This window comes from Zonotrichia leucophrys, chromosome 8 (genome assembly GCF_028769735.1).
Source record: "Zonotrichia leucophrys gambelii isolate GWCS_2022_RI chromosome 8, RI_Zleu_2.0, whole genome shotgun sequence".
In the NCBI taxonomy this organism is placed as follows: Eukaryota; Metazoa; Chordata; class Aves; order Passeriformes; family Passerellidae; genus Zonotrichia; species Zonotrichia leucophrys.
In genome coordinates, this window is record NC_088178.1 from 21,118,912 (window position 1) to 21,142,987 (window position 24,076).

The 24,076-nt window shown below is 57.5% G+C and overlaps 2 protein-coding genes across 2 annotated transcripts in view; both read right to left on the reverse strand.

The window, feature by feature from the left end:
• PTCH2 (patched 2) overlaps positions 1 to 6,924 on the reverse strand; it is a 21,348-nt gene extending 14,424 nt beyond the window's left edge. Inside the window, 4 exon segments of the mRNA XM_064719440.1 lie at positions 6,177 to 6,369; positions 6,634 to 6,729; positions 6,731 to 6,852; positions 6,855 to 6,924. Of these exon segments, the coding sequence (XP_064575510.1) occupies positions 6,177 to 6,369; positions 6,634 to 6,729; positions 6,731 to 6,852; positions 6,855 to 6,924 (481 nt within the window).
• A 12,760-nt stretch (positions 6,925 to 19,684) lies between these two features.
• The window catches only part of EIF2B3 (eukaryotic translation initiation factor 2B subunit gamma), a 94,307-nt gene continuing 89,915 nt past the window's right edge, over positions 19,685 to 24,076 (reverse strand). The window contains exon 11 of the mRNA XM_064720166.1: positions 19,685 to 19,901. Within this exon, the coding sequence (XP_064576236.1) occupies positions 19,849 to 19,901 (53 nt within the window). The 3' untranslated portion in view covers positions 19,685 to 19,848. The remainder of the gene's footprint in view (positions 19,902 to 24,076) is intronic.

Sequence of the window (24,076 nt, forward strand, 5' to 3'; positions counted from 1 at the left end):
GGATGTGACAACAAATATTGTTGAGCTGCAGATTGGGCTGGTGCCCAGGGGATGCTGCAGCCCTGACCCCAGCTGGGCCCACTAGCACAGGACTGGATGAGCAGCTCCCTGTCTACAGCACAACATCCCAATGCTCGGGTTGGGAATCGCCACAAAGGCACAGCTGGGAGCAGGACAAGGTCAGGCTGAGATCCCCTGGGAAAAGCCATCCCCAAGGGGAACCCCCCTTGCAGCACCCCCTGCTACAAGAGGCACCCAGACCGAGCACATCCCGCGGGCAGAGATGCCTGCCCTGGGCCATCAGAGCCCCAGGGGCTCCGGAGGGACGCCAGAACCATCCCGCAGCTCAGGCACTGCCCGCATCCCGGTGGGAGGGGGTCCCGAGGCACCGCCCCGAGCATCCCTCGGCTGCAGCTTCCCCGTGCTGAGCGGCGTGCAAGCCGGAGGCCACCTTCAAAGTGTTGTGGGGCGGATTAGCTGGATTAGGGAGGCAGTGAAAGGACCCATGCTGCTCCGGAGGAAGTCTCGCCCAGGGCACACTGAAAGAGCCATTTTTACCTGTCCCGGCCGCTACCGCCAGCCTCGCCAAAAGCCCGGCGGCCCCATCCTGTCAAAACACGTCCTGCCGGCCCCATTCACCCCGCGGCTCTCCCGGCAAGGCGAGGGGGGCAGCTGCCGGCAGATGGGTGCCCCGGCAGCACCGAGGCGCGGACGAGGGCTCGGCGCTGCCCCGGCTCCTCCGGCCGAACCCACGGAAGGGGCTCCCGGCTCGGCCTAGAGGGGCGGCAGAAGCCGGGGCTGCCTTCAAAAAGCCAGCGGCGGAGGGGCTGAAAGGGCCCGTTTGGGGCCAGCTCCCCAGCCGCCGGCCCCGGCCGAACTCTTTTGTTTAACGGCGAAGCTAAATTAATGTCTTTATTACCCCAAATCGGGGGGCGGCGGTTCCCAGCACGGCGAGGGGGGGCACCGGGAGCTCGCACCGCCCCGGCCAGCGCCGAGGGGACAGCGCGACCCCCGAAAAAGAGAGAGGGGGGAAAAAAAAGGGGAGGGGGGGAGAGGGGATTCAGTTGGGAACTATTCACCGCTAAGACTCCTGTCAGCATTGACATAAATTTCCACTGGTGTTGGCATTTAGGCATTTGCCATTTCCATATGTATAGGGCTGCCTGTACTAATTATGCTAATCACCCCCTCTGTTGGCTGCTGTGAAAAATGGCCACATTAGGCACTCCACTGCTTGCTAATGTCACTTAATGTGTGGTTGAAACATACATTCATCCCCCTCTGAATGGTGAAATTTTTCCACATTGCTGGCTTCATTCAGGCAAGAAATGAATTTTTTGAACTCAGACCACTTTTCCAGGCCCGAGGGAGAGGCAGATAATAAAACCCTCTTCTTGGGCCCTGGCGCTGCCCCCTCCCAGCCGCCAAATAACATTTAAAACACACAAAAAAAGAGCCCGTTCCCTAAGTCCGTAGATATGTCCAAGTTAAAAAAACATATATACATAAAAAAAGAAAAAAATACTTTCTAGGAAATAAAAAAATATGTAAGTTGAAAAGGAAAGCAAAATGGACAGGGGCAGATAAGCCGCAGCCATCTGTAAAGTCTTCCAGTCTCTTTGGGTTAATTAGCAAAATTTTCCAGCCCAAAAAAGCTGACCAAGCTGTCAAGGAAGGGAAAAGGAAGAGCAAGAGGGTTTGCGCTCACCTCCCAAAGATAAATAAATAAAAGGTGAACTGCCTGGACCCCATCTTCTGGTGGGTGGGGGGCGACTGGGGGAGCCTCCTTCCCTCCCCTCTTCTCGAGAAGAAAGGTTCTTTCACAGCCAGAGGGGACTTGGGAGCAGAGGGGAGAGGCAGGCAGGCAGGTTTTTGGGATAACAGGGACCTCAACACCTCATGGCAGCAACACCCCAGCTGCTGCTCACTCCTCCAAGCCCCCGAGCATGGGGGCACAGCGTCCCCACAGATACCCAGACCCTGCAGACAGAGAGGACAGCAGGGTGCTGAAGGAAAAATCCCACCAGGCCAGGCAAGACAGTCCCCAGGCACCCTGGGCTGTCCCTCTCCTTCCTGCAGAGCAATACCTGTGTCACCACACCCCAAGAGAAATGGGGACCCTCTTCCCCAGGACACCAATGTGGGGACAGAGCAGGGACATGGCAGTCCAGGAGCCACCCCACAGTAGTGAAGCCAGCTCTGGGCAGATCCCAGCAGGCACCTTGCTGCCCCAGACACGGGGACAAACTGCCATCAGAGCCCCCCAAGCTGTCAGCACCAGCCACACAGAGCCCCCCAATTCACCCGCTCCTTTCTCAGCCCCTGCACAAACATCCCACCCCACAAACCCACCCACTCAGCAAGAAGACCACCCACCTCTCCGTGTGCCCACCCAGGAACGGCTGTGGCATCCCTGCAGCCCCCACACCCCTCCACGGGACCCACCCAGCGCAGTGGGGACAGGGCCGGGAAGAGAGGCCACACAGACAGCGCTGAGGGCGTTCAGTCCCGTCCTTGGCTTCCTCTTGGGGCTTTCCCATTCCCTGTGCCCCTCTCTCGGCAAACAGAGCCAGCCAGCACCTCCTCTCCATGCTGGCCCGCCGCGGGGGGAGCTCCAGGCTGCATCCCAGCCCTGTCCTGGGTGCCGAGGAGCTGATGCCCTGTGCCAAGAACTGCTGCAGAGGTCAAGGAAGGACAGAAGCCACTGCCAAGAGGGCTGGGGGCGTCCCAGCTTTGTGCCCCAGGATGAGAACAAGAGAGCAAATCCCCCTCACCCCCATAAGATGCGTCCTATTTCATCTCAGCAGCACATTCGGGGTGTCCATGACCCCTCCAGGAAAGGGACAGGGTCTTCTCCAGGGAGACTCAGGAGCTCTTTGAGAGCGCGACGGCTGCGCGGGGCGCTTGGCTGTTCCGGTTAGGAATTAACCCGGCCTTCCTTTGAACCAGCCCTCAGCGCTATAAATCAGGCAGACCCATTCACCACCCAGGGCTCTGCCTGCCCAGAGCTCGCCTCCCGGCCCCTTGGCCCTACAGACGCCCTGGGAGAGCCAGGAACAGCTGCCAGGTGTCCAGAGGTAACTCAACACTCGCCGCTAGCCGGGACTGCAAAGCCTCCGAGGGGCTAATTGCTTCGGAGGAGCCTAATTGAACATTTCCACAGTCGAGTCCAATTTATGGGGTGACACAGCCTCCTTCCATCTCCCAAACAGGGATACAGGTCAGGCATTACCCCAGAACACCGCAAGGACCCCTCAGCCAGCCCCCTGGTCTAAGAACATTCCCAGAATTGGGACAGGGGACCCTCTGCTGTCCCACAGGTGGCCGGGGTCACAGCTGAGGCTCAGGAGGACATACCATCAGCATGGCCCAAGTGCTGACCCCAAAGCAGGGTTGCCCACCCTATTCCCCTGTTTGGGGAGGAGGGGGACAGCACATCAGCATCATGCTCCCATGGGAAGCAGGTCCCTTCTCTCCCCTGCTCAGCAGGATCCCGGCTCCCAGAGAGCTGAGCTCAGCCTGTATTTGGGACTGCCTGGCACAGGGTCACACTCTGCTCCTGCAGCGCTGGGACCTCACCTGGGCAAGGTGGTTTGTGGGTTGGAGCATCACCACCCGCATCCCCCAGCCTGGCTAGGCAGAGGCAGGTGGTCGGATGCAGTCACCAGAGGCTTCCTGGAACCTTAAACCATCCTGACCCTGAGCTGGGACCCACTGGGCTAGGATGTTGGGCCTGGGATTCCCTGCACACATACCCTGCCCCTCAGACACCCTACAGCCCTGCCTCAGGAACCACAGTCCCACAAACATCTCCTCACAGACCCAGAGCAGGCAGGAGCTCAGGTGCCCAGCACCCTGGGGATCCCAAACACTTGGGACCAAGCAGATGGGATACCAACTTTGCCAGCCAAGGAGCAAGAACTGCATTGCTCCAGCCTGCCACAGTGGCACCAGGCTCACTGTGGAGGACACACACTCCAACCCTGCCACACACGTGGGAACGTGAGAAAGTAATGGCTGAGAAAAATCCCAAAGCAGCTTCAAGAGCTCTGGATGCAACCACAGAGTCTGGGCAATTGTGTTCCACTCTCCAGAGGCATCCCAGGCCCTCCTGTCCCCTGGTAATGCCCATCCCCACACCAGCAGGATGGGGTGCAGTGATCAGGGCTGGCCATATGCAGGAGATGCTTTGATCTCACCAGAAAACGCAGAAGCTGAGGCTGGCGGTGAGGCAGGGAGCTACAGATGGTTATGGGGAAGGGAGGCAGCCCCACAGCCGATACACGAGACTGAAAGTGTCACCACAAACCTTCCTTCCACATCCTGACCCACGCATGCCACCCCATGGGACTAAAGCCATCTCAGACACATCGTCCTTGGTGGTCGCAGGTTGTGCCAGCGCCTGAGGACACTGGGGCTGTGCCACCCAGGAGCGAGGCACGGAGGGGTCTGCCCCAAGGGCACACTGCCGGGGGAGGAGCCCTCCCAGGAAGGACAAGGGGGGCTCTGAGTAGCACCCCCGGCACCCACACCGTCCTCAGGCAGCAGCACAGACCCAGAGCGGGGGCTCTGTGCACACCCAGGGCACCCACTGCCCAGGAAGGAAGGGCAGGACTCCCCACGTCAGCGGCGTTTCACCACAGAGTAAAAAAAAATAAAATTAAATCCAACTCCTGACACCGAAGAAGATGAGAAGCCACGAGAAAGGGAAGGTTCCTGAGAGAGGCCCCCGGCACCCACATTAGAGCCAGACCGCAGTGTGGGGGAAATCCCCCAAGAGCAGCCGCAGTTGCTGCTGCGGCCGGGCGAGCAGGGAGCTCAGTGGGGCACAGGAAAAGCCGGGTTTCTGGGCGCTTCCAGCCGTCCCCAGGCTTGGCCCCTTCCCCATCCCGCTCTCCACCCTGATGTGCCGCAAGTCCCATTCCCCTTAACAGGAACAACCACAGCCGCTTTCCTGGCCACGGTTCCACAAAACGCTGACTCCTTGCTACCCCAAAAGCACAATAAAAATTCAATGGAGCCGGAGCCACGACCCAGAGTGAGGGAACCACGGAGGGAGCACGTCCCTCCTTCAGCAGGCACAGCTCAGGCGCTGGCTGGACCAGGAGGTACCACTGGATTTCTCTGCTACGTGTTGCAGTGGAAGGGGGTGATGGAGCCGAGATCTGGGGAGGGGGCACAAACATCCCTGGGGAGTGGGGAGCAGGTGGGAGAGCCGGGCATTCCTGGGCAGGGGTCCGTGCGTGCATCTGTGTGCAAGCAGCCAGGGAGCGCAGAGCTCTTTTTTTTTTTTTAAATTAAAAAAAAAAAAAAAAAAAGGGGGTGGGAGAGCAAAGTTGCTTCTATTGTTGAACCAAATCCAAGAGTAGCTGAGGACCACACAGGGAGCGGGGCGTGGGGGAGGAGGCAGCGCTCCCGCACAAAGATGGCTGACACCCCTCCGCTGAGCAACATCTGCCCCTGCACAGCACCCCGCGGGGACCCCCGCCCGGGGATCCCCCCGCCGCGCGGACGGGGCTGCCACTCCGGGTGCTGCCCCCCCCCGGGGGCCCCCCAAAGCCGAAGGCAGGCGCAGGAAAAGCAAATCCCAGACCCGTGAAGCAGGGCTGCAGGGATCGGGGAGAGAAAATCCACGCTGGAGTTATTAATAACAAAGGCGGGGGATCAGCCGCTTCCACTCGGAAACGGGGATTTGCTCCCGCCTGACCCTGCCCGCGCTGCCGTTCCCCCCGGGCCCGGGTCCCGTGCCGGGACTGGCGGCTCCGCGGCGCCAACTCTGCCCCGGTGCGGGGCTGCGGCCGCCCCCGGGGGCTGTTCCCACCGGGAAGGGGGTGTTCAGCACCATCCCCGCCGCACGTGTCAGCACCTCCGCGCGGGGACCCCCGCAGGAACACGCGTGGGGGTCCCTCCTCAACCCAGCACCGCGCACGGCGCAGCCCGAGCGGCCGCGCAGACGGGACCCCGGCTCTGGGCACCCACGGCCCGTCCTCCGCGGCCCCGGTGACGGGACGCCCGGCGGCGGCATCCTCATCCTCCTCGTCCCGCCCCGCTCCCGCGCTGTCACCTGCCTCCCGGCCGGTCCCGCACTCCGCGCCGCGCGTGGGGGACAAAGCCGGGGCCGGGAGCGGGACCGGGACCGTTCCCACGGGCGGCCGAGCCCGCAGGGCCGCGCTTACCTTCCACCCAGAGGTGCTCGATGTCGGTCTCGATGGAGGCCACCCGTAGTCCCACGGCCAGCGCCCCGAACACCAGCAGCCCCACGAAGAGCACCTTCCCGCAGTGCCGCTGGATCCGGCAGCCCAGGGCGAAGAGCAGCGCCTGAAAGCGGGCCCGCAGCCACAGCGGGGTCCTCTGGCCCACGGCCCTGCCCTGCGGAAGGGGCGAGGATCGGGTCAGTCCGAGAGGGGAGAGGGGAGAGCCCCGGCTGGGAAAGGGGACCCGCAGCGGGGCGGGATGCCCGCGGCCGCCGCACTCGGCTTCGGAGCGGAACCGCGAGCGCCGGAGGTTCCCCGAGCCGGGGGACGCGGGGTCCCCGCACCCGCCCGGCCCGCCCCGGGCTCCCCCGCGCTCTCCGAAGTGCCCTCCCCGGCCCGCAGCCCCCGCGAGAGCGGGCGATGCTCGCCCCTCACTCACCTCGGGCAGCGGCTTGCGGCGGGCGGCGCGGAGCGGCGGCGCGGCGCGGGGGGGCTCGGCCGGCATGGCGGGGCGGCTGGCGGGGCTGGGCACCCCCCGTTATGTGGGGCCGAGCGCGGCGGCGGCCCCCATGCGCGCGGCGGGGCCGTGCCGGTGCCGGTGCGGATGGAGGGCTGTGTGTGCGCCGCCGGCCGCCCGCCGCGCCTCTAAAGGGGAGGCGGGGGCGGGGGGCGCCGGGGCCGCGCCGCCGCCGCCGCTCCCATTGGCCGCCGACGCCGCGGCAGCGCCCATCGCCGCTGCTAAGCAACGGCGCGCCCGCCGCCGGCGGCCACACACCGCGCTCCCCCCCGCGCCGCCCCGCGCCGCACCGCACCGGCCCCGCCGCGGGGGGGAGCGCGGCCGCGGCCGCACCGGGGCACGGCACGGCCCGAGCCGGGGCTGCCCCGCGCCTCCGGCCCCGGCACCGGCAGCGCCCCACAGACAGCCCCGGGCACGGGCAGGACGGGCATCCCCCCTGTGAGCGTCCCCGGGGTGGGTGCGCAGCCCTCTCACCGCCCCCCCATAGCTGTACCCCCGAGGATGGGCACCCGGCTAAGTAAAGCGTTCCCTACATCCTTCTTCCTCAGCTGCCCCGCAAAGGGTAGGCAGCCCCCTGGAGATGCCCCAAGGAATGGCATCCCTCCGAAGCGTGTCCCGAGGGCAGGGTGTTGTGCGCATAGCCTCTCCTCGGGGACGCACCACCCCCAGCCACCCTCCTTGGTCCAAACATTCCCCCGTCTGCTCACTCTCCCCAGTGCCGGGCAGACCCCCCCACCCAGAGCCACCCCAAGGGGCCCGGTGTCTCCTCCAGGGCCAGGCATCTTCCCACAGCTACTTCCCAAGAGATAGGCAGCCCTCCTAAAGGCTGGATGTCCCACTGTGGCCACCCCCCAAGGGCTTGGCAGCACCCTTATAGCCATATCAAGGGGTAGTCAGTGTTCTTCCAGAGTCCGTGCATCTCTCTAACAGCCATCCCAAGGGATGGGCATCTCTTCTTCAAGGGCCAGATGTTCTCCCTCAAAGGACCAGGCATCCCAATTAATACCTTTTCCCAACAGTATTTATCCCTTCTTCCCCTCCCCACAAAAGCAGGGTGTCCACCCACCCCCAGTATCAGCTAGAGGCCAGATATTCCCCCAGGCCACAGTGGGGGGCAGGAAGACATTCCACTCCTTGGGTGTATCCACAAGCACTGCCCCATCCCCTGCCATGGGGAGCCAAGCCCAACATCCCAAAATTGGAGGCCAGGGGCACAAAAACCCCATCCATGGGGCACAGGAAGTGCAAAAGAGCCAGAGATAAATGGCACATAATTTGTGGGGTGATTAGGATTGTTTCTCTGCTAATTTCACTCCTTTCTCAGTGCTTTATTGGATAGACCTGCTGCTGCTCCCACCAGGAAAGCTGCCCCAAGGAGCTGCTGAGGGCACCCAGGGAGGTTGGTCAACCAACACGGAGCAGCACCCAACCCAAGTGCAATCCCCTCATCACTACCTTGGAGCAATCCCAAAGATGCTTAGCCTGGTGTTCCCCTCACCAAAACAGGGGCACCCCAATAAATAAAGGGAGTAGTGCCTGGGGCAGTTTCTCCATGCCCCCCAGGCACAGCCCCACAGCCCAGCCTGCGGCTGCCGAGCTCTCCTGGGCCCCAGCGGCACGGAAAGGGTTTCTCCCTCGTCCAGCGATAGGCCTGTAGCATCTGGCGTGTCCCCAAATACAGAAGGGAAACGGCTATTCAGCACTTCTGCAGCCTGATTGCTATTAACAGCTCCACCATTCCCCTTCCCCGTGGACCCGCACTACCGCTGGGCAGCTGCAGCTTTTTATCAGCTTAATATTTAAAATGTAAGTTGTCGTCCTCCTTTCCAGCAGGGATGGTTCCCCCTCCCCACGTTCTCCATCGGCTCCCTGTCTGTCATCGTTGGTTTCCACCTGGGGCCCTCCCGCCCCGCCCTGCACCCTGGGAAATGTCATCAATGTCCTCAGAAAAGTCATGGAATGGCCCATGGAGAATGGTTCAGTGTCTTCCAGGGCCTGGGGGTGAGCTGGCACTGCCCCGTCCCAGGGTACCAAGGGTTTCCCTAGGACATGGGCACCCAGTGCTACAGGACCTTGTAACACTCAGCTTCCATGACCCCATCCTTGTGCAGGCACACTGGCACCAGGATGCTGTGCCACAGGAGCACCATGAGGACAGGATCACCCCTGGCACCCCTGCCTGCTCCATACCATCCCTGTTCCACTGCCCTCCCACTGCCAGTGTAGTCCCCAGGGACCAGCTGTCCCCCAGGACTTGTGCGCCCCGGCAGCACTGTCACAGCGTGGTGACTTGCACTCCAGGCAAGAGGCCATGGGGCTCGGCAGAAGAGCAGCTGGTTTGGGGATCCCAAGATTTGCAGCAGGAGTGACAATACCAGTGACAGGGCCAGATCCTGCCACGCCAGTGAGGATTGAAAAACCAACTGGAAAATGGCAGGACGGGGCTCAGCCTGCCCTGCCCTGGCGCCACAGAGATGAGCCTTGAGTCTCCCTGCAGGGCACTCGTTTCTCCCGGAGCCACCCGAAAGGGGACTGGGAGCCCTGCAGGCCCTGGGGGAGCAGGATGGGGAGCAGGGGCTCGGCTCGCACGCAGGGAGACTTCTCCTGCCGCTTCTTGCTGACCGGCTGTTTTATATCAAGGCGGGAGGGGGGATTTGCTGTTCTAGATGGTATTTTAATGGGCAGGCAGGCAGCTGGAGCCTGGGAGAAGCCTGCTTTACATTGTTTGGGGTTGTAACAAATAAATTCAATTAAAGGCAAATGGCTCGGCGCAGCCCCCACCCTGCGCAGTGTCTCTGTGGCACTGGAGGCTGCGGGAGCCCCGCACGGCGGCTGCCCGGGCTCTGCCCACCCTCGCCCCCGGAGATGGCGGGGTGAGCCGGCAGGATGCGGTGGGAGCTGGGCCGGGCCGGGCACCGCACCCACAGAGTACCCACAGAGAGGATGGAGTGTCCGGGGAGCCCACCCTGTCCCCACACTGCGTGTCCCACCCCGCTGAGCAAAGGGGATGTGAAAATCCCCGTGGCAGGAGCCCCGCCACAGCGAGCGCTCCTCAGGAAGGGCAGCCCAGGACAGCAGCCGCGGCGGGCAGCAGCATCCTCCGGGCAAGCAGAGGCTGGGCAGAGGCTGGGGCGTGGAACTGAGCTTTGCATGGCCACCATGCAGCCCCAGAGCCCCATGGCCGGGGGGAGAGGCAGAGGGGACTTGGCAGGGACATGCCAGAGCCTCAGCACGCTGTAAACAGCCGCGGCCGCAGCAGCAACTCCTCTGCCGGGAGCCAGCGCCGGGCTTTAGCTAGCTGGAAACCAGATGGTGCTCTCCCAAGCACCGGCACAGCCCGCTGGCCACGGCCCGCAGCCAGGCACGGGCTCTCAGGGACCCCAGGGCTGCACAAGGACCCAGCACTGGGACCCTGTCGAGCTGGACAGAGAGCTGGGGGCGCAGGGAAGGCCCCACAGATGGACAGGGAGTGTCAGTGTGTCCCCGGCCCCATTGCTTCCTCAGCCAGTACTGTGTGTGTCCCAAGGCATGATGTGTCGCAAGGGATGGAGAAGGGAGGCAGAATCCAACAGAGGGGATTGGAGATAGGGTGCTAACATCCCTCAAAATGCCCGTGCATCTCTGGGTGCCACACCGTCCCTCAGTTTCCCTGTGCCTCCCAAACAGCAGGGAACAACCAACAGCTGGTCCACAGGTCAGAGTCCACCTCATCCCCCCAGATAAGGATAAGATAGGGAAGAGATAAAGCCCCATTTCCGCGGCCAGGGAATGCCTGAGCAGTCCTTGGCACATCGCACCTGGAGTAACTCTCCATGGGAAATACAACATGGAATACAGACAGCGAGCCCCCATCCCAGCACCACCAGCAGGACCTGGGGCTCCAAGTTCTTCCCTACTCCCCAGCGGTCTTGGGAGCAGGTGCACCGAGGGGGCACAGTGGACCCATCCCAGCCCTGGGATTTTAGGGGGGTCTGCAGCAAGAAGACAAACAGCCGGGGCTGGGGAGGGGCCGGGGGGAAGGACGGCATCCCTGGTAGCCGTGGCGGGGGTCCTGTGGTGTTTACAGAGCTTAAAACCCGCCTAAGCCCCGCAAGGCCACGGCGCACAATAGTGTGTGGACGTGGTGACACCGGCCGTCCCCACACCACCTTGGAAGACAGAGAGCCCTGCCACCCACCGCCAGCACCGGGATTAATTATGATAATGTAGTTCTTTCCCCCTTTGTCACCCTAATGAATGGGCCCCTTTAGGATTTTAAGGCCTTTGTTTGGTGCCTCTTTACTGCGGTATTGTAGGATGGGGACTAGCAGGTGGCAGGTCCCCAAACAGCCCCTTTTGTCTCCTTTGGGGGCTGTTTTGTGGTGGGGTTGGGGAGGGGGATGCGAGGATGCAGGAGCGGGGGTGTGCTGCAAGGGAGCTCCTGGACGGCCCCGTAGCACCCGTGCCATCGCTGTGGGGCCGTGGCACCCCACGCTGTGCATCGTGGCACCGGGCATTGCCAGCCCCGGCCGTGCCCCGAGCCACCCGTGCCCTGGCCTGCTCGGTGGGCAGATGCGGGGAGCCACCGTCTGAGCCCCTGCCTTGATCTTTTACTGCCTGGGCAAATCAATTACCCAGCAGAAAAGTCTCTAAATCCCACCATAAAACCCGTTTAGCAGCCGCCGTGGCGCTCGCCAGGCCCTGGGCAAACCTCGCCCTGTGCCGGCACAGAGCTGGAGCGATTTTCCACAGGGACAGTGGGTAACTGCTGTTGGGGAAGGTCGGGCTGCAGGCGCAGCTGCACAACATCTCCCCACGCCCAGGAGGCAGATGAGGGCTCCCCAGGAGTCCTGGCTGCGCTCAGACCCTTCCGGGACCTCCACAGCTCCGTGCCCTTCTGCACCAGTCTGCCCCCTCCACATCCCCTGAGCGCGGGAGCAGCTGGGGATGTGACAGCACCGGGCACGGCACTGGGGACCAGGGACAGGCAGCTGAGGTGGCACAGAGGCACAGGGAACAGGGACAAGGCAGGGCACAGAGACACCCAAATGACAGTGCCCTGTGCCAGCGTGGGTCATGGGCTTTGTGTCAGGGCCATTGGCTGTGCTCATGGTGCCACCACAGTTGTGATGATGGAGCCTTGCTTCCTCCTATGCAGACACATAGAAGCATCTTTATTACCAATGCCAGCACAGGGATGACACCTGTACAGGCTTGAGGGGCCTGGGGATGCTTAACGTCCCCCTGATTGCAGGCTGGGCGGGGTGATTCCTTCAGGATGCCCAGGAGCACTGGAGAGGCTGCATGGTTCTGCCTGGGGGCATTGTCAGGTGCCGGGCATTGGGGATCCCTCTGCTGCGCTGAACCTTTGGGCACAGGGCACCCCGGCTGCCGCGTCCCCATGGGCAGAGGGGCTTCACGAGGAGGGGGGAGATCCTGGCCAGGCACTGCCGGGGGCTGCAAACTGGTGAGCAGCGGGGTGGTAAAACGGTGACAAGTAATTGGTGTCCCGGCCAGTCCTTTCATGCCGACGCCGTTTTATGGGTGAGGAAATTGCTTGTGAGTCAGGAACACAGGAGACAAATTTAGGAAGTGCTCTCTGAATGTGCCGGGGTCAGGCGCCGAGGCCGAGTGCTTGAAACCTGGGTGGCCTCGCCGCTCGCCCCGCGTTCCCCCCCCCGGCTCCTCGGCATGGGAAAGCAGACCTTTTATCTTATCACTGCTCTTCCGCCGCCCCGGCCTCCCCCGCACGGCCCCCTCCCGGCGCAGCCGCTCGCGCAGCAGACACAATGCGCGGTGGCGGCCAAACGCGCACCCGTGACCCTCGGGAGCGCCTGGCACCGGGGGCTGCTCCCACCCGCCTGCCAAAGGGCTCGGGATCCTTCGCACCGCTCCGCATTCCCTTGGCCAGCGGCACCTTGCTGGCCAGAGGGCTGACACAAGGCGCTGTGGGATGAGGGGACGTGGCATCCTACCCCTTCTCGGGAACCAGCCCTGGCACAAGCTGCTGTGGCCCCAGGGATGCAGCGATGGGGAAACGCTGGTGCAAAGGTCTCCATACACCATGGGGTGGCTGGTCCTCATCCTGCTGGCAAAGGTGCTGGAGCAGGCAGACCCCCCATGCTGCAGTGCTGCACCCTATGCCAGCCTTCCCCACGTTCCCCCCCAGGCTGGGAAGCTGGTATTCCCTTTTCTCCTTTTTAACTGGGAGGGAAGGCCTCAGCTGCATTAAGGTGCACCCGAATACAGCTGCCGGCTACCTTGAGTGCGTAGCCCCCATCCCCGGCCGCGGCCGAGCTGCCTCATCGGGCGGTTTGGATGTATTTTTCTTGATCGCTGGCCAAGCACTCTCTCCTGCAAAGCAGCATGTTTCTCATTTTCTGTAGGTTTAACTCCAAATTAATTTGTAAGTGATCTAGGTTTCTTGTTCCCCGAAAGATACCTAATAGCGGGGGGAGAGCTCCTGCCAACCGAAACGTCTCAGCGGGTAAAGGAAAAGCAGGAAAAAGAATCCCAGGAACTGTGACCCCTGGTGGGTATTTAACAAGGTGTCAGGGCAAGGGATTTTCGGAGCCAACTAAGTGGATGTGACACCGGCCCGTGGGTCGGGACGGGGTGTGGGGATGCTCCCGCCGCGGCAGTTTGTTGCTGCCAGGTCTCATCCTGATCCAACCCTTCCTTGGAGGCAGCAGGAGCAGGGAGGGATGCTCAGCACTCCATCGCTTGCGCTGGCGGGTGCTGCGAGCCCCGAGGTGCGAGAAAAGCCTGGGGAACAGGAGATGTTCGGGATCGGGGCGAGCCATCCCCATCACGGGCCGGTGGAGGTGCCCTCGCTGGGGACCAAGGCAGCGCATTCATACTGGACAAGGGCTGCGGAAGCGCCGGCGCCTGCGGGGAGGCAGGGGAGGCCCCACAGGGTGGTGGTCCCCTGGGGCCGGTGGGTGGTGGGAGGGGGCCAGCGAGCCCGCCGGGCGCCCCTGCCGCATGGGAAGCGGGCACGGTTTAATTGGGCGGGCGGCCGCTCGGCGGGGCCGGCTGCTGGCAGGCGGACACAAGCTCTTTTGTCTCCGCTCTCGCTCCCGGCACCGGCTGGGGCTGGCAGGGCCCGGAGCGGCGCAGCCACTGAGAGCCGAGCTCGCCACCGGGGCAAGCAGCCAAACCCACCCCGGCTCCTCGGGCTGTCACAGGCCCTCGCTGCACGCGAGGAAGTGTCCAGGTGGCCAGCGAGGCTTCCTGGCTGGTGAGGGGTTAGGAAATGGGTGGCAATCCCCGGCAAAGGGCCCTGCAGTTCTCCCGGTGCCCCATTCTTGCCATGAACAGGCGATATCCCTGCCCTCCCTGGTGACTGGGCCCATGAGCTCTGTGGCCAGGGATCCTGGGGCAACAGACGTGTGAAAGCACCCTGGCTTCTGCTCTCCAAGGTGGGATCTACAAGAGGATGCCAAGGAGGGATCTATAATGAGAGCAGCCACTGCTTTTGGATCCTGGTTCCTCTTGCACCCCTCCCGCCCCTCAGCTCCACTCCGATCCTCTCTGTGGAGTGGGGTCACCAGCCAGGGGCTGTGCCTCTCATCCCTTCCCCTGCACCCGACTGGCACGGTGGCTCTCCAACCCCACAGGCAACATCCATGAGGATGGATGATGACAGGGCTGAGGAATAAGGGGCAAACCTCCACCATGTGCACACTGCCTGGTCTCCCAGGGCCATTCCCAGGAGTGTCTTCTCCCAGAAGTCTCTTAGTAGAGGAAGAATAGGGGCTATGAAGACTGGAAAGAACATCATGGTGAGAGCATTGAAGAGTGAACCCCAGGTGATGGGGTGGATGGTCTGGCCACCATTCAGAGCAGACTGGACTCAGAGAGCAATCCCAGCCCCTTGCACGGAGGGAGCATGGCTGGGGCAGCAGGGTGCGTCACAGCCAGCTGTGCATCAGCAGTGGCTGCAAGCAGAGCGCGGCCAAATCCCTTCTTCCCGGCATCCGGCACCAACCACCCCTTTTGCAGAAAGGCCCAAGCAGGGGAAGATGTTGCTGTTGCTCAATGACCCTGTGAGGGCCTGGGTCCTTCCTGGCGCCGCTGGAAATGGATGGGTGACACGGCTGAGTTGCCAACCCCAAGAGCAGGCACCATCATCACCATGGCGAGCAACGTCTCAAGGATGGCACAGACTGGCCAGGTTTGCCTCCTCAAGTCTCTCAACCCATCACCGGGGGATTCGTGGCTTTCCTTGGGAACACAGCTGGATGCTTTGTGGAACTCTGGGGTGGAGATCAGAGGCCATTACCCACTGACCATCACACCCATCACTGCTGCCAGTGTAGCCGGTTGGTTGCTCCTCACCATCCCCTCCAACTCTCCCAGCGCCAGCAGGCGGATGCACCCCGGCCCCAGGCGCAGGTGTTCGCACTGGAGACCACAGTCCTGGGGAACAGGGCTGCCCTCCCTGCCTGGGGCAACCCGCATCCTGCCACAGGGTTAAACTCCCCAAGGAAAGGAGGGAGGAAGATAGGAAAAACAATCACAAGAATTTGTTTCATGCTGCCTGGATCCCTCCCCGCACGCAGCAGTGTTTTTGGACGGCCGATTTATAATCAGCAGTGTGGAATGTTGTAAATTAAATATTTTTAAACAACTTTGCTCTCTCTCTGGTTAAACATTTCAGAGATCGCTCTTTCTTGTCTGTCTCTTGCTGGGTGGTCCCTCCATTCGCCCGTACATCTTCCTCAAACACAATTAACCATTTAGATGTTGCACAAAGGAATAGCTTATGCATACAACACCAGTCGCTTGCTGCTCTGACGCTGGGGGAGGGAGGCAAATAAGAAGGCAGCTTCTTTTATTTTCTACTAAAAACAAAAACAAGAAAATCCCTTTTTCCTTCCCAAACTATCCCATTTTTCCTTGAATTGTAAAGGCACTGATCCAAGCTCATCAGCTGTCTTGGTCCTCAGTCCAACAATCCCCTTGCCGTCCCCCATCCCCTGAAATTCAACATTAGCATTTTAAAAGCCTAAAACATACAAGTTTATTTAGACTCAAACTCTCCCAAGCTCTTGCTTTCCATATTTATATACACACGTATTTTAACGTATATAAAATGTCTGTCTATAGGAGCTGGAAGGAAGTTCCCGTCTGCCGGCCCGTCTGGGAGGCACAGGCGCGGCTGTGGACCTTGGCTCCTGGGAGATGGAGTGAAAACCGACAGGATCCAGAAATCAGCCTTCTGCCGGAGAGGGAGTGAGCCTCGGTGGGCAGGCTGCTGCAGAGGTGCTGGGTGCTGGTGGGGGAATCTCCACATCCCCAAATTAACTCTGCAGGCGGCCAGTGAGAAGGGCCCCGTGCTCTGCGCTCCCCCATGGCTCTGGGATGCGCCAGGTCAGTGCACAGTGGGCAGCCTGCAACGCCAAAGGCCCCAGCCCCAACTGCACACTGCAGTAATCAATCCTTTAAAACAGATAACCAAAGGCCACCACAGGAGTGGCTGTGTGTGACGGGAGGGCGGCACTGCGGTGTCCTGGGGCTGGATTACACCACACACTGTGCAACGTGCGTCTGTCACAGCACTGCCGCCGGCACAGGCGGCTCCTCTGCGAGCCCCACGTGGGGCTCCATCCCACTCTGCCTTGGGCACAGACCACAGCAGCCACTACTGGCCCTCACTGGGGACTTGGGCCAGTGTGAAGGCAGTAAGGCACCTCTGGAAAACAATGGTGCTCCCCAGACCTGTGAGGCTTTATTGGGAAAATACTCATCTCTGGACCAGCAAAGTCCAAGGGTGCCCGGGGCATGGTGAAAAGCACTCTTCCCAGGCAGCCAGAGGAAGGACAGTGGGGTGCAGAGATCAGCAAGGAAGGCAGCAGGAGCATGGCTATGCACAATCAACCTTGGAGACTGATGGCAGTAAAAGATTGTCAAGTCCTTGTGATCCCAACCCTGAGAGATCCAGGAGAATCCTACTGCAAGGGCTGCACACACAGTGTCACCTGGAGAGGTGACCAGGGAGCCAGACCTCTGTAGCTGAGGTCATATGACTGCTCAGGCTCTACTCTCCCCTTCCTGCCCACAAACCAAAAAACTGTCCTAAAAGCAAGATCAGAGCTAGGTGCAAAGTTTTTGTGTCCATTTGAACACCATGGGGGTGGGAAGCCCACCATCCCTGGGAATGGCTGCCCTGTTTGCCTTCACCTCATGTGGCTCTCTTCCAGGGCTGCCAGGAAGATGGGAGCCATCTGCTTTGGTTTGACTGCAGAAGGGATCAGATGAGCTGCTGCTTCTTGAAAGATCCCAACAGCCACCTACAAAAGCAAACACAAACTGCTGAGGGAGGTGAGCCACGGCTCTGGGTGTGTGCAACTGCCCAACACATGCTCTTCCCAAATCTGCGTCTTACAAATGAGCTTGGCTGCAAAAATCTTGGCAAGCACTTGGCTGCAGAGCTGCTGCCAGTTGCACCCAGCTCTCATAGGAGCCAGAGTGAGGGGTCAGACAGAGCTCAGGTGCCTCTGCCATGGCGTGCCAGCAGGGCAGGACTCACAGGAAGAAGTGTGGCCAGGTGCACACACACACCAACCCTGCTGCCCTGGTGACAGGAAAAGCCTTTTGGGAGCAGCTAGCAAGACACCACTCAGGAAAGCCAGTGGTCCTGCTGGCCATCAGGACATCAGGAAAACCTCTCCTTTACCCCATGCAGATCCAGCACGTGACAAGCCACTGCAAGAACCTTTTCACAGCAACCTGGCGTTACATCTGCCAAAGAAGTGTTCAGGACGAGTCTGTCGAGAAAGAGCCAGCGCCTACAGAACTGGAGAACTTTCATCTCCTTCAGAGAAATGTTGCCTATATAGCACCAGCTTGACACCAGTAACACTGTGATGGGCACAAGCTGTAATGCTCAGCTGCCTGGGGGTGACAGAGCATCTTATTTGTGTCTGAAAGGTGCTCCATTCCTCAAAGTTGGTGAGCAGCCTGTACTAGTAACACCTTCCAGAATGTCTCTGTGACCTGGGACCAAACAGTCACATCCAAAACTACCTGGGAACAGAACCTGATGTCCTCAGTCACCTCCCCAATTTTCTCAATGACTCAAACATCACTCGGTTTGTGAAGTTGCCTGACCCAACCCATCACATGCTCACCTGATGATGACAGCAGTGTGGAGGCCAGGTTAGATGAGGAAGGGTTAACCTCCCAGTGCCTGTCTTGGGATTCCTGAAGGCCCTATTATCCTGAACTATTTTTCATAATTACTGCCACACACGTAGACTACATCAAGAGTGAATCTTCACTTTGATAATTTGTGCTGTGAAATCTCACTTTGGGATCTACTTTTATCTCACACCAAACACCTGCAGGTTGTAAAAGGCGAAAAGGAAAAGAAAATGCCTCAAATCCTAGCCAGGTTTTCAAGTGTCAGAGAACACTAAATTAATGCTAAATTCTAACCGACACAGTAAAGAGCCCCCCACCCTCTTCTTAAATTAGCTAAACAAAAGGACTGAGACTTTAACATATAATTAAGGCACAAGGAGGTAAAGCTGTAGCTGCTAAAGAAGGCAATGCAGACCTTTCAGAAGTTAAGATGTATCCTAAAAACAGAGGGGGAGAAGGCTTTGTGTTTCAGCAAAAGGACTGTGAGTCAAAGTCCCTGCAAACCTCTCAAGGCTTTGCCAGCCTTCTGGTAAAATGCAAAGCTAGGTAATTACACTCCACTCTGCTTCTGTTTCTACACACCCAAAATGGAGCCTCTCTCCCTTGCCGCACACAGAGACAAGAACTCTCTTTAATTAACCTCTGTAAAACCTCTGCGATCCTTGGATGAAAAAGGCTTCGTACCTTAGGAACATGTTTGCGCACATACACGAGACAAAACCTCCAGCACAAAGCTGGAGCTGAACTGCAGTGCATTTCTTCTCTGCAGCTTGTCACAGACCTTGAAGCTCGTCCTTACCCATAGTTTCCATTCCAATCTGGTCCTTTAGAAGAAGGATTTTGTTTATGAAACTCAGGGAATGTCTGGATTATAATCTCTCTCCTGTCAAATTAACTAGGAAATGGTAACTCTCCTCAGGGGTCACAGATGCCCATGAAGCACACATTTAACATTTATCACTTCAGTTAATGAAATACCATCCCTGCCAGTTGCTGTAAGCACCTCTGGATGTCAAACTGCCAGGGGCAGATAAATGTCCTGTTCAATCCTACTACATTCTAATAAACAGCTTTTAGGTAGGAACTTGTGTCCAATTTATAAACATTAAAGAACAGCTTGTGTTTCAATCCCATCCAGGTGCTTTACAATCCTGGCACAGGCCCTGACCACAAGGCTGTGCGTTTCACATTAACACGAGCAACTCATCTCAGAGACACAGGTACAGTCATCCACGGATCATCCAAGTGTGGGGAGAGACCTCTTGTCTGGGATTAGGAACAGTGGACTGACAGGAAGAACCATCAAAATAAGGCAGGGAGTACCCACTGTTTACACCTCATGCCTCCTTCATGCACCAGCTCTGACATACTTGCTCTTGGGCAGAATTTCAAAGTATCAGACCAAACTCAGCCCTGATGGAAATGGGTGCCAAACTCTTTGACTGCATTACAGAGGGGAAGAGGCACAGATTAAATGCTTCTGTGTGGTGGGGCAGCATCATGAGAGACAGTGAGGACGAGGAGAAGGCCGGCGAAGCTGCCGGGTGGCAAAGAGCAGCCGGCACAGCCGCTGTTCTCACTGTCTGCCTGCTGTGCTGATGAGATGCACAAGCAGCATCCTGAGCAGTTTCTCCCAGGCTCAGGGACGGTGGTGCAGGACTGCAGGGACGTGATTTACGCCGCAGGGAGGGCGGCTAAGTCATTCTTTGGAGTGGGCACAGTCTGTGTGGTCCCCGCTCTCCCTTCTGCTGGAAAAGTACAGTGCGCTGGCCGGGCAGGAGCGATCTCACCCGGCACCAACCCGCGCGCATCCCAATGAGGGGGGAGGGGCCCACGGACACTCCGCTCTGCAAATACTCCTTTATTAAGACATAAATATAAAGCTGAACAGGAAAGGAGCAATGACAGGGTAAACCATGCCAGTACTGATCTGTACGGATGATCTTACGATGCTCGAACATCTGGTTCTGCTGCTGGCTTCCATAAAATCATCTTTAAAAGCTACTCGGGTTATATCTCCATCAGCTGTTCGGTGCCCACAATGACTTCATTAACATGTTTGGCTGAAAAGAGAGAGGGAGGAAAAGAAGAGCAATTGAGTTTTGCAGCAGAGCTTCAGACCTTGCATTTTTTAAATCTGCAACTTTAAAACAAATGAGAAAAGCAGATTCTGGAGAACTCAAACAGAGATTTGCTGAACTCAAGCGTCTTTCCGACAGTATCCCACACACATGGTGAAAGCCTAAACAACTGACTAAACATCAGGAGATTTCTCTAATGAGAGTTTTCACATGTATGTGTCACTAATAAACAAGAGAGGCCCTACGGAAGTCACAGCTGCTACTGACAGGTGTACACCTAGGTCAAGGCAAGGAACCATCAACATCTAACATGGAGATTGGACATAAAATTAAAGATCAGTAATCCACCCTGGCGCTAAAGAGCACTGTCTACTCCAAACTGCTTGGATGCTGGGGGGGAAAAGGGCTGCTCAGCACCAGGGGGCCATCACCAAGGCAGTGTGAGATCCTCTCAGCAATCTGAACTCAGCCCTGGCAGCTTAAAAACAAGAGATTTTTTGTGTTTTATTTTCTTTTTTTTTTTTTTAATTTAAATCTGACCCTCAGGAGCAAATTTGTTGGAGGGGCAATTTCTGCAAGGTCACTCCTTTGCCTGTTCCCAGGAGCTTTGCACAGCCCCAGTGGACACATTAATGTGCCAGTCCCTGCCCCAGCACTGTTAATGCACTGTACTGAAAGAGCCTTCCCTTTAAAATGCAAAAGCAGCTTGTCAGGGAAGGACTGCAAATAAAGGATCTAAAGCCAAAATAATAAAAACACGCAACTGAAAGCCCAGTGCTTAAAAAACCCAAGCATGTGGCCTCAGAGCATGACACAAAGCTGGTGTGCTCAAAGTGGGTGTCCTTGGGGTACTGTGGGGGAGGTGGTGAATCTAAACTGCTCTCCAGGAGCTGGACACCTATCCAGGTGGAGCTCAGGTGGTGAGTCCATGCCCTTAGGCTCTTCATCTTACCTCCTGCAATTAGGAATAACAATTGTCTCTGGAGCCTGGGATAAAGTGTCAAGGCCTGTGAGGGGCTGGGATACACCAGTGGAGGCTCTGGTGTCTCCCACACCTTACACAGCAGTGGGGGTAGATAGCCAAGGATGATGGAAACGATGAGCTGTGTTTTATTTACCTACAAAACTCCTCCCCTCAGGGGAGTGTATCATGCAAGATTGCTGCTAAACAACAAATATCCCACCTTTGGCTAAAGGAAGAAATTCCTGGCAATTCCCAAAGTGGCTGGGCCAACATGGTGCTTCTCTTGGTTTAAAATTCAAGATGCAACCTTTTGTGCCATGCAAACCATTGCTCCAGTAAAGGTTTGATCAAATTGTGCTCTATAAACCTCTGCACTGTGGCAAGATAATTTCTCACCGCAACCTGAACCCCACAATCATATGGATCGTATGCAATCTTCTCAGCCTGAGGGACAGAATGAGTGAGCCACACCACTTCCTTTCAGAGACCCTTCGTGAAGGCTAAAATAAGGAGACCAAGGGGCTGCTTCTCACCTGCAGCATCAGATTGAGACATTCAGCTCTTTGCTCAGGGTATTTATTGTAAACTGGTAATTAGTCCTGGAGCCTCACATTAACATCCTGGAGCTCAGTCTCCAGCACTTTGGGCAGGATGAGCAGAGGTGGATGCAATGCTCAGGAAAATGAGGGGCTGACTGTACAAGTGCCAGGTGCAAGCATGATGTAGGTAGCACCACACAACTTCTCCAGGACAACTCTTGCCAATAGCCCCAAGTCCAGCCTTCAGCACCTCTCTCCTCCCATCCTGGACCCCACACAGCCTTGCCAAGGTACCTCAAATCCAACCTGCAGCATTTCTTGCTATAACATTCCTCACCCCCAACAACTTTCCGAATATATCTCAACAGGCCCTGTAGCAACCCCTGTGACTCCATTCCTGAACCTCCTCCAAGCAGACTATCTATCATGTTGATTTCTATGATGTGAATAAGACCCTGGCTACCATCCAGTGAGAGTAATTATATTATGCCTCTGCAGATTAAACATGCCTTCATCTAGGCTTATAGAGAGCCATGTCAATTTATGGTTCTATATATAGGTTATCTGTAGCAATACTTTTTAATAAGGAACTTCTTGCTTCATTTCAGACAGCATCCTCCACGGTCCTAAATGTGCAGAGCTGGGATGGGTCCTGTCACATACCTTGCTGCAGAAGTGGTACAGACTATTTGTATTTTGCACTGACATGCTTGCAGCAGCCTTATGGTGTCTTGTATTTTACACCTGATGAGTTCAAAATGCTTTTTGAGAACGGGTGAGTAAGAGCATTCCTGTTTTACAGATGGGGAAACTGAGGCAGCAGTGAGTTTAGGGAGCTTCAGCAGCCAAAGCCACATGGGAAATTGGAGCATTCCCTCATCTCTCACCCCTGTGCCTGTTTCATCTCCTCCTTGATCCCCGTGGCCCAGATTCCCCAAAGTGGGCACACATGGTATGTCACTCTTACTTCAGACTCGTATCACCGAACGTATTTCTTTTTGTAAAGGCTTACAGAAAACACATGAATCTGCCTGCCTAAAATCTGCGAGAAAGTTTTTAAGCGATAAAGGGAATGGTTTTGCTAGAAACAAAGCCCCATTCCGCACCCCAAGGGGATGTGGTAGGCAGATAAGGATTCACCCTGCTTCCCTCTTCCATTCCCAAAGCCCTTCTTGAGGAGCGAAGGGAATTCAGACTCCAGTGTGAGTGCCAGAGAGCTGAGCTGTGGATAGTGTTTCATTATCAGACGTGGCTGCCAGTTGCCAGTGGCTCTGGCTGGTACCAGCAAGCTCAGTTCCCGCAGAAACTCTGCCTGAAACTCTGGGGGAGGAGGGAGAAGTACCTCACATGCTTTGCTGTTCAGCTCCCTTTCTCCTTCCCCAGCTCCCCATTACGGATTTCTTACCAGGCTGCCTTTTATCTGACACTGGCAGGGTTACAGATGCATTCAGCCCACAGAGAAAGAAGACAGATTAGAGAAAGGACTTTGAGAAAGCCGTAAGAGTTGGACTCTTCAATCTTAAATCATGTTCAACTAGATCTTCTCAGATTGGGAGCATCTGGTGCTAAGCAAATCCAGAGCTGATCAACATATTCAACCTCCTGATTAGCACTTTGCTTCAAGTTGCTGACGCAGCCCAGCCTGAAATTTGCCTGGGTGCTTGAACCGAGTGTCCACAGAGACTTTACTGAGTGTAAATCAAAAACCTGTCACTCGTTATATACGCGTTCCTGCTTGGGAAGACATTTGTTTACACATACTGTACACTAGCCCCTTAAAAACATACGCACAAGGCGAGCTAGAGAGCAGAACAGCTTTTGGTGCTTGGCTAAAAACAAATTGTAATGCAAATAAACAGAGGGGCGGAAATGACTGCGCAGCCCAGCACAAACCCCAGCAGCAGGCTGGGGGCCGGGGACCCAGCGCTCCCCAGCCTTCCTGGCAGGTTCCTGCCAAGCCACTCACAGAAAGGGGATGCCGGAGCATTCCTTTAAAAGCCATGTGAAAGCATCTCCTTGTTGTTTGCTCAATTAGCCCCAGACAGATTGCTGCTGCTGCTGCTGGTGGCAACGCTGGGTTGTAAAGGAGGAGGGGAAGGAGGGGAAAGGGAGGAAAAAAAAAAAGAGAGGAAAAAAAAGGGTTAGGGCCTAGGCCCAGGACCACCACGAAGTTTCAGCCCTCAGGGGCTCCAGAAAACGTTCAGTTTACTCACTCAATTACATACACTGTTTTATAAACCCTTTAAAATAAAATAGAAAACAGTCCCTGGCACAGAATTACTGCTCTATTATACAGCAGTGATGAAAGCCACTGCTGTGTATTTGCTCTCTTTAAAGCAAGAGATAGTTTAACTTAAAAAACTAGGTGGGGGGGAGGGGTGGCTGCAGAAACGCATGCACGAAAACACGCTGTGGGTGGTTCCCACCACATTCACCCAGGACAGAAAGGATCAGAGAGTGGGAGAGAAGAGCAACTTGTCTCTGCAGTGATGGTTGGCTCTGGAAAAGCAGCCAGGTTGGGGGGGGGAGAGGAACTAAAGGGGCTTAAGGGGATGGGAAGCAGCTGAAGCTTGACTTTGGGAGGCTGGAGGGTGTTTTAAATTACATGTACAGATAAAGAAGGGAAGCAGGTGATGGGGGCTGATTTGTTTGTG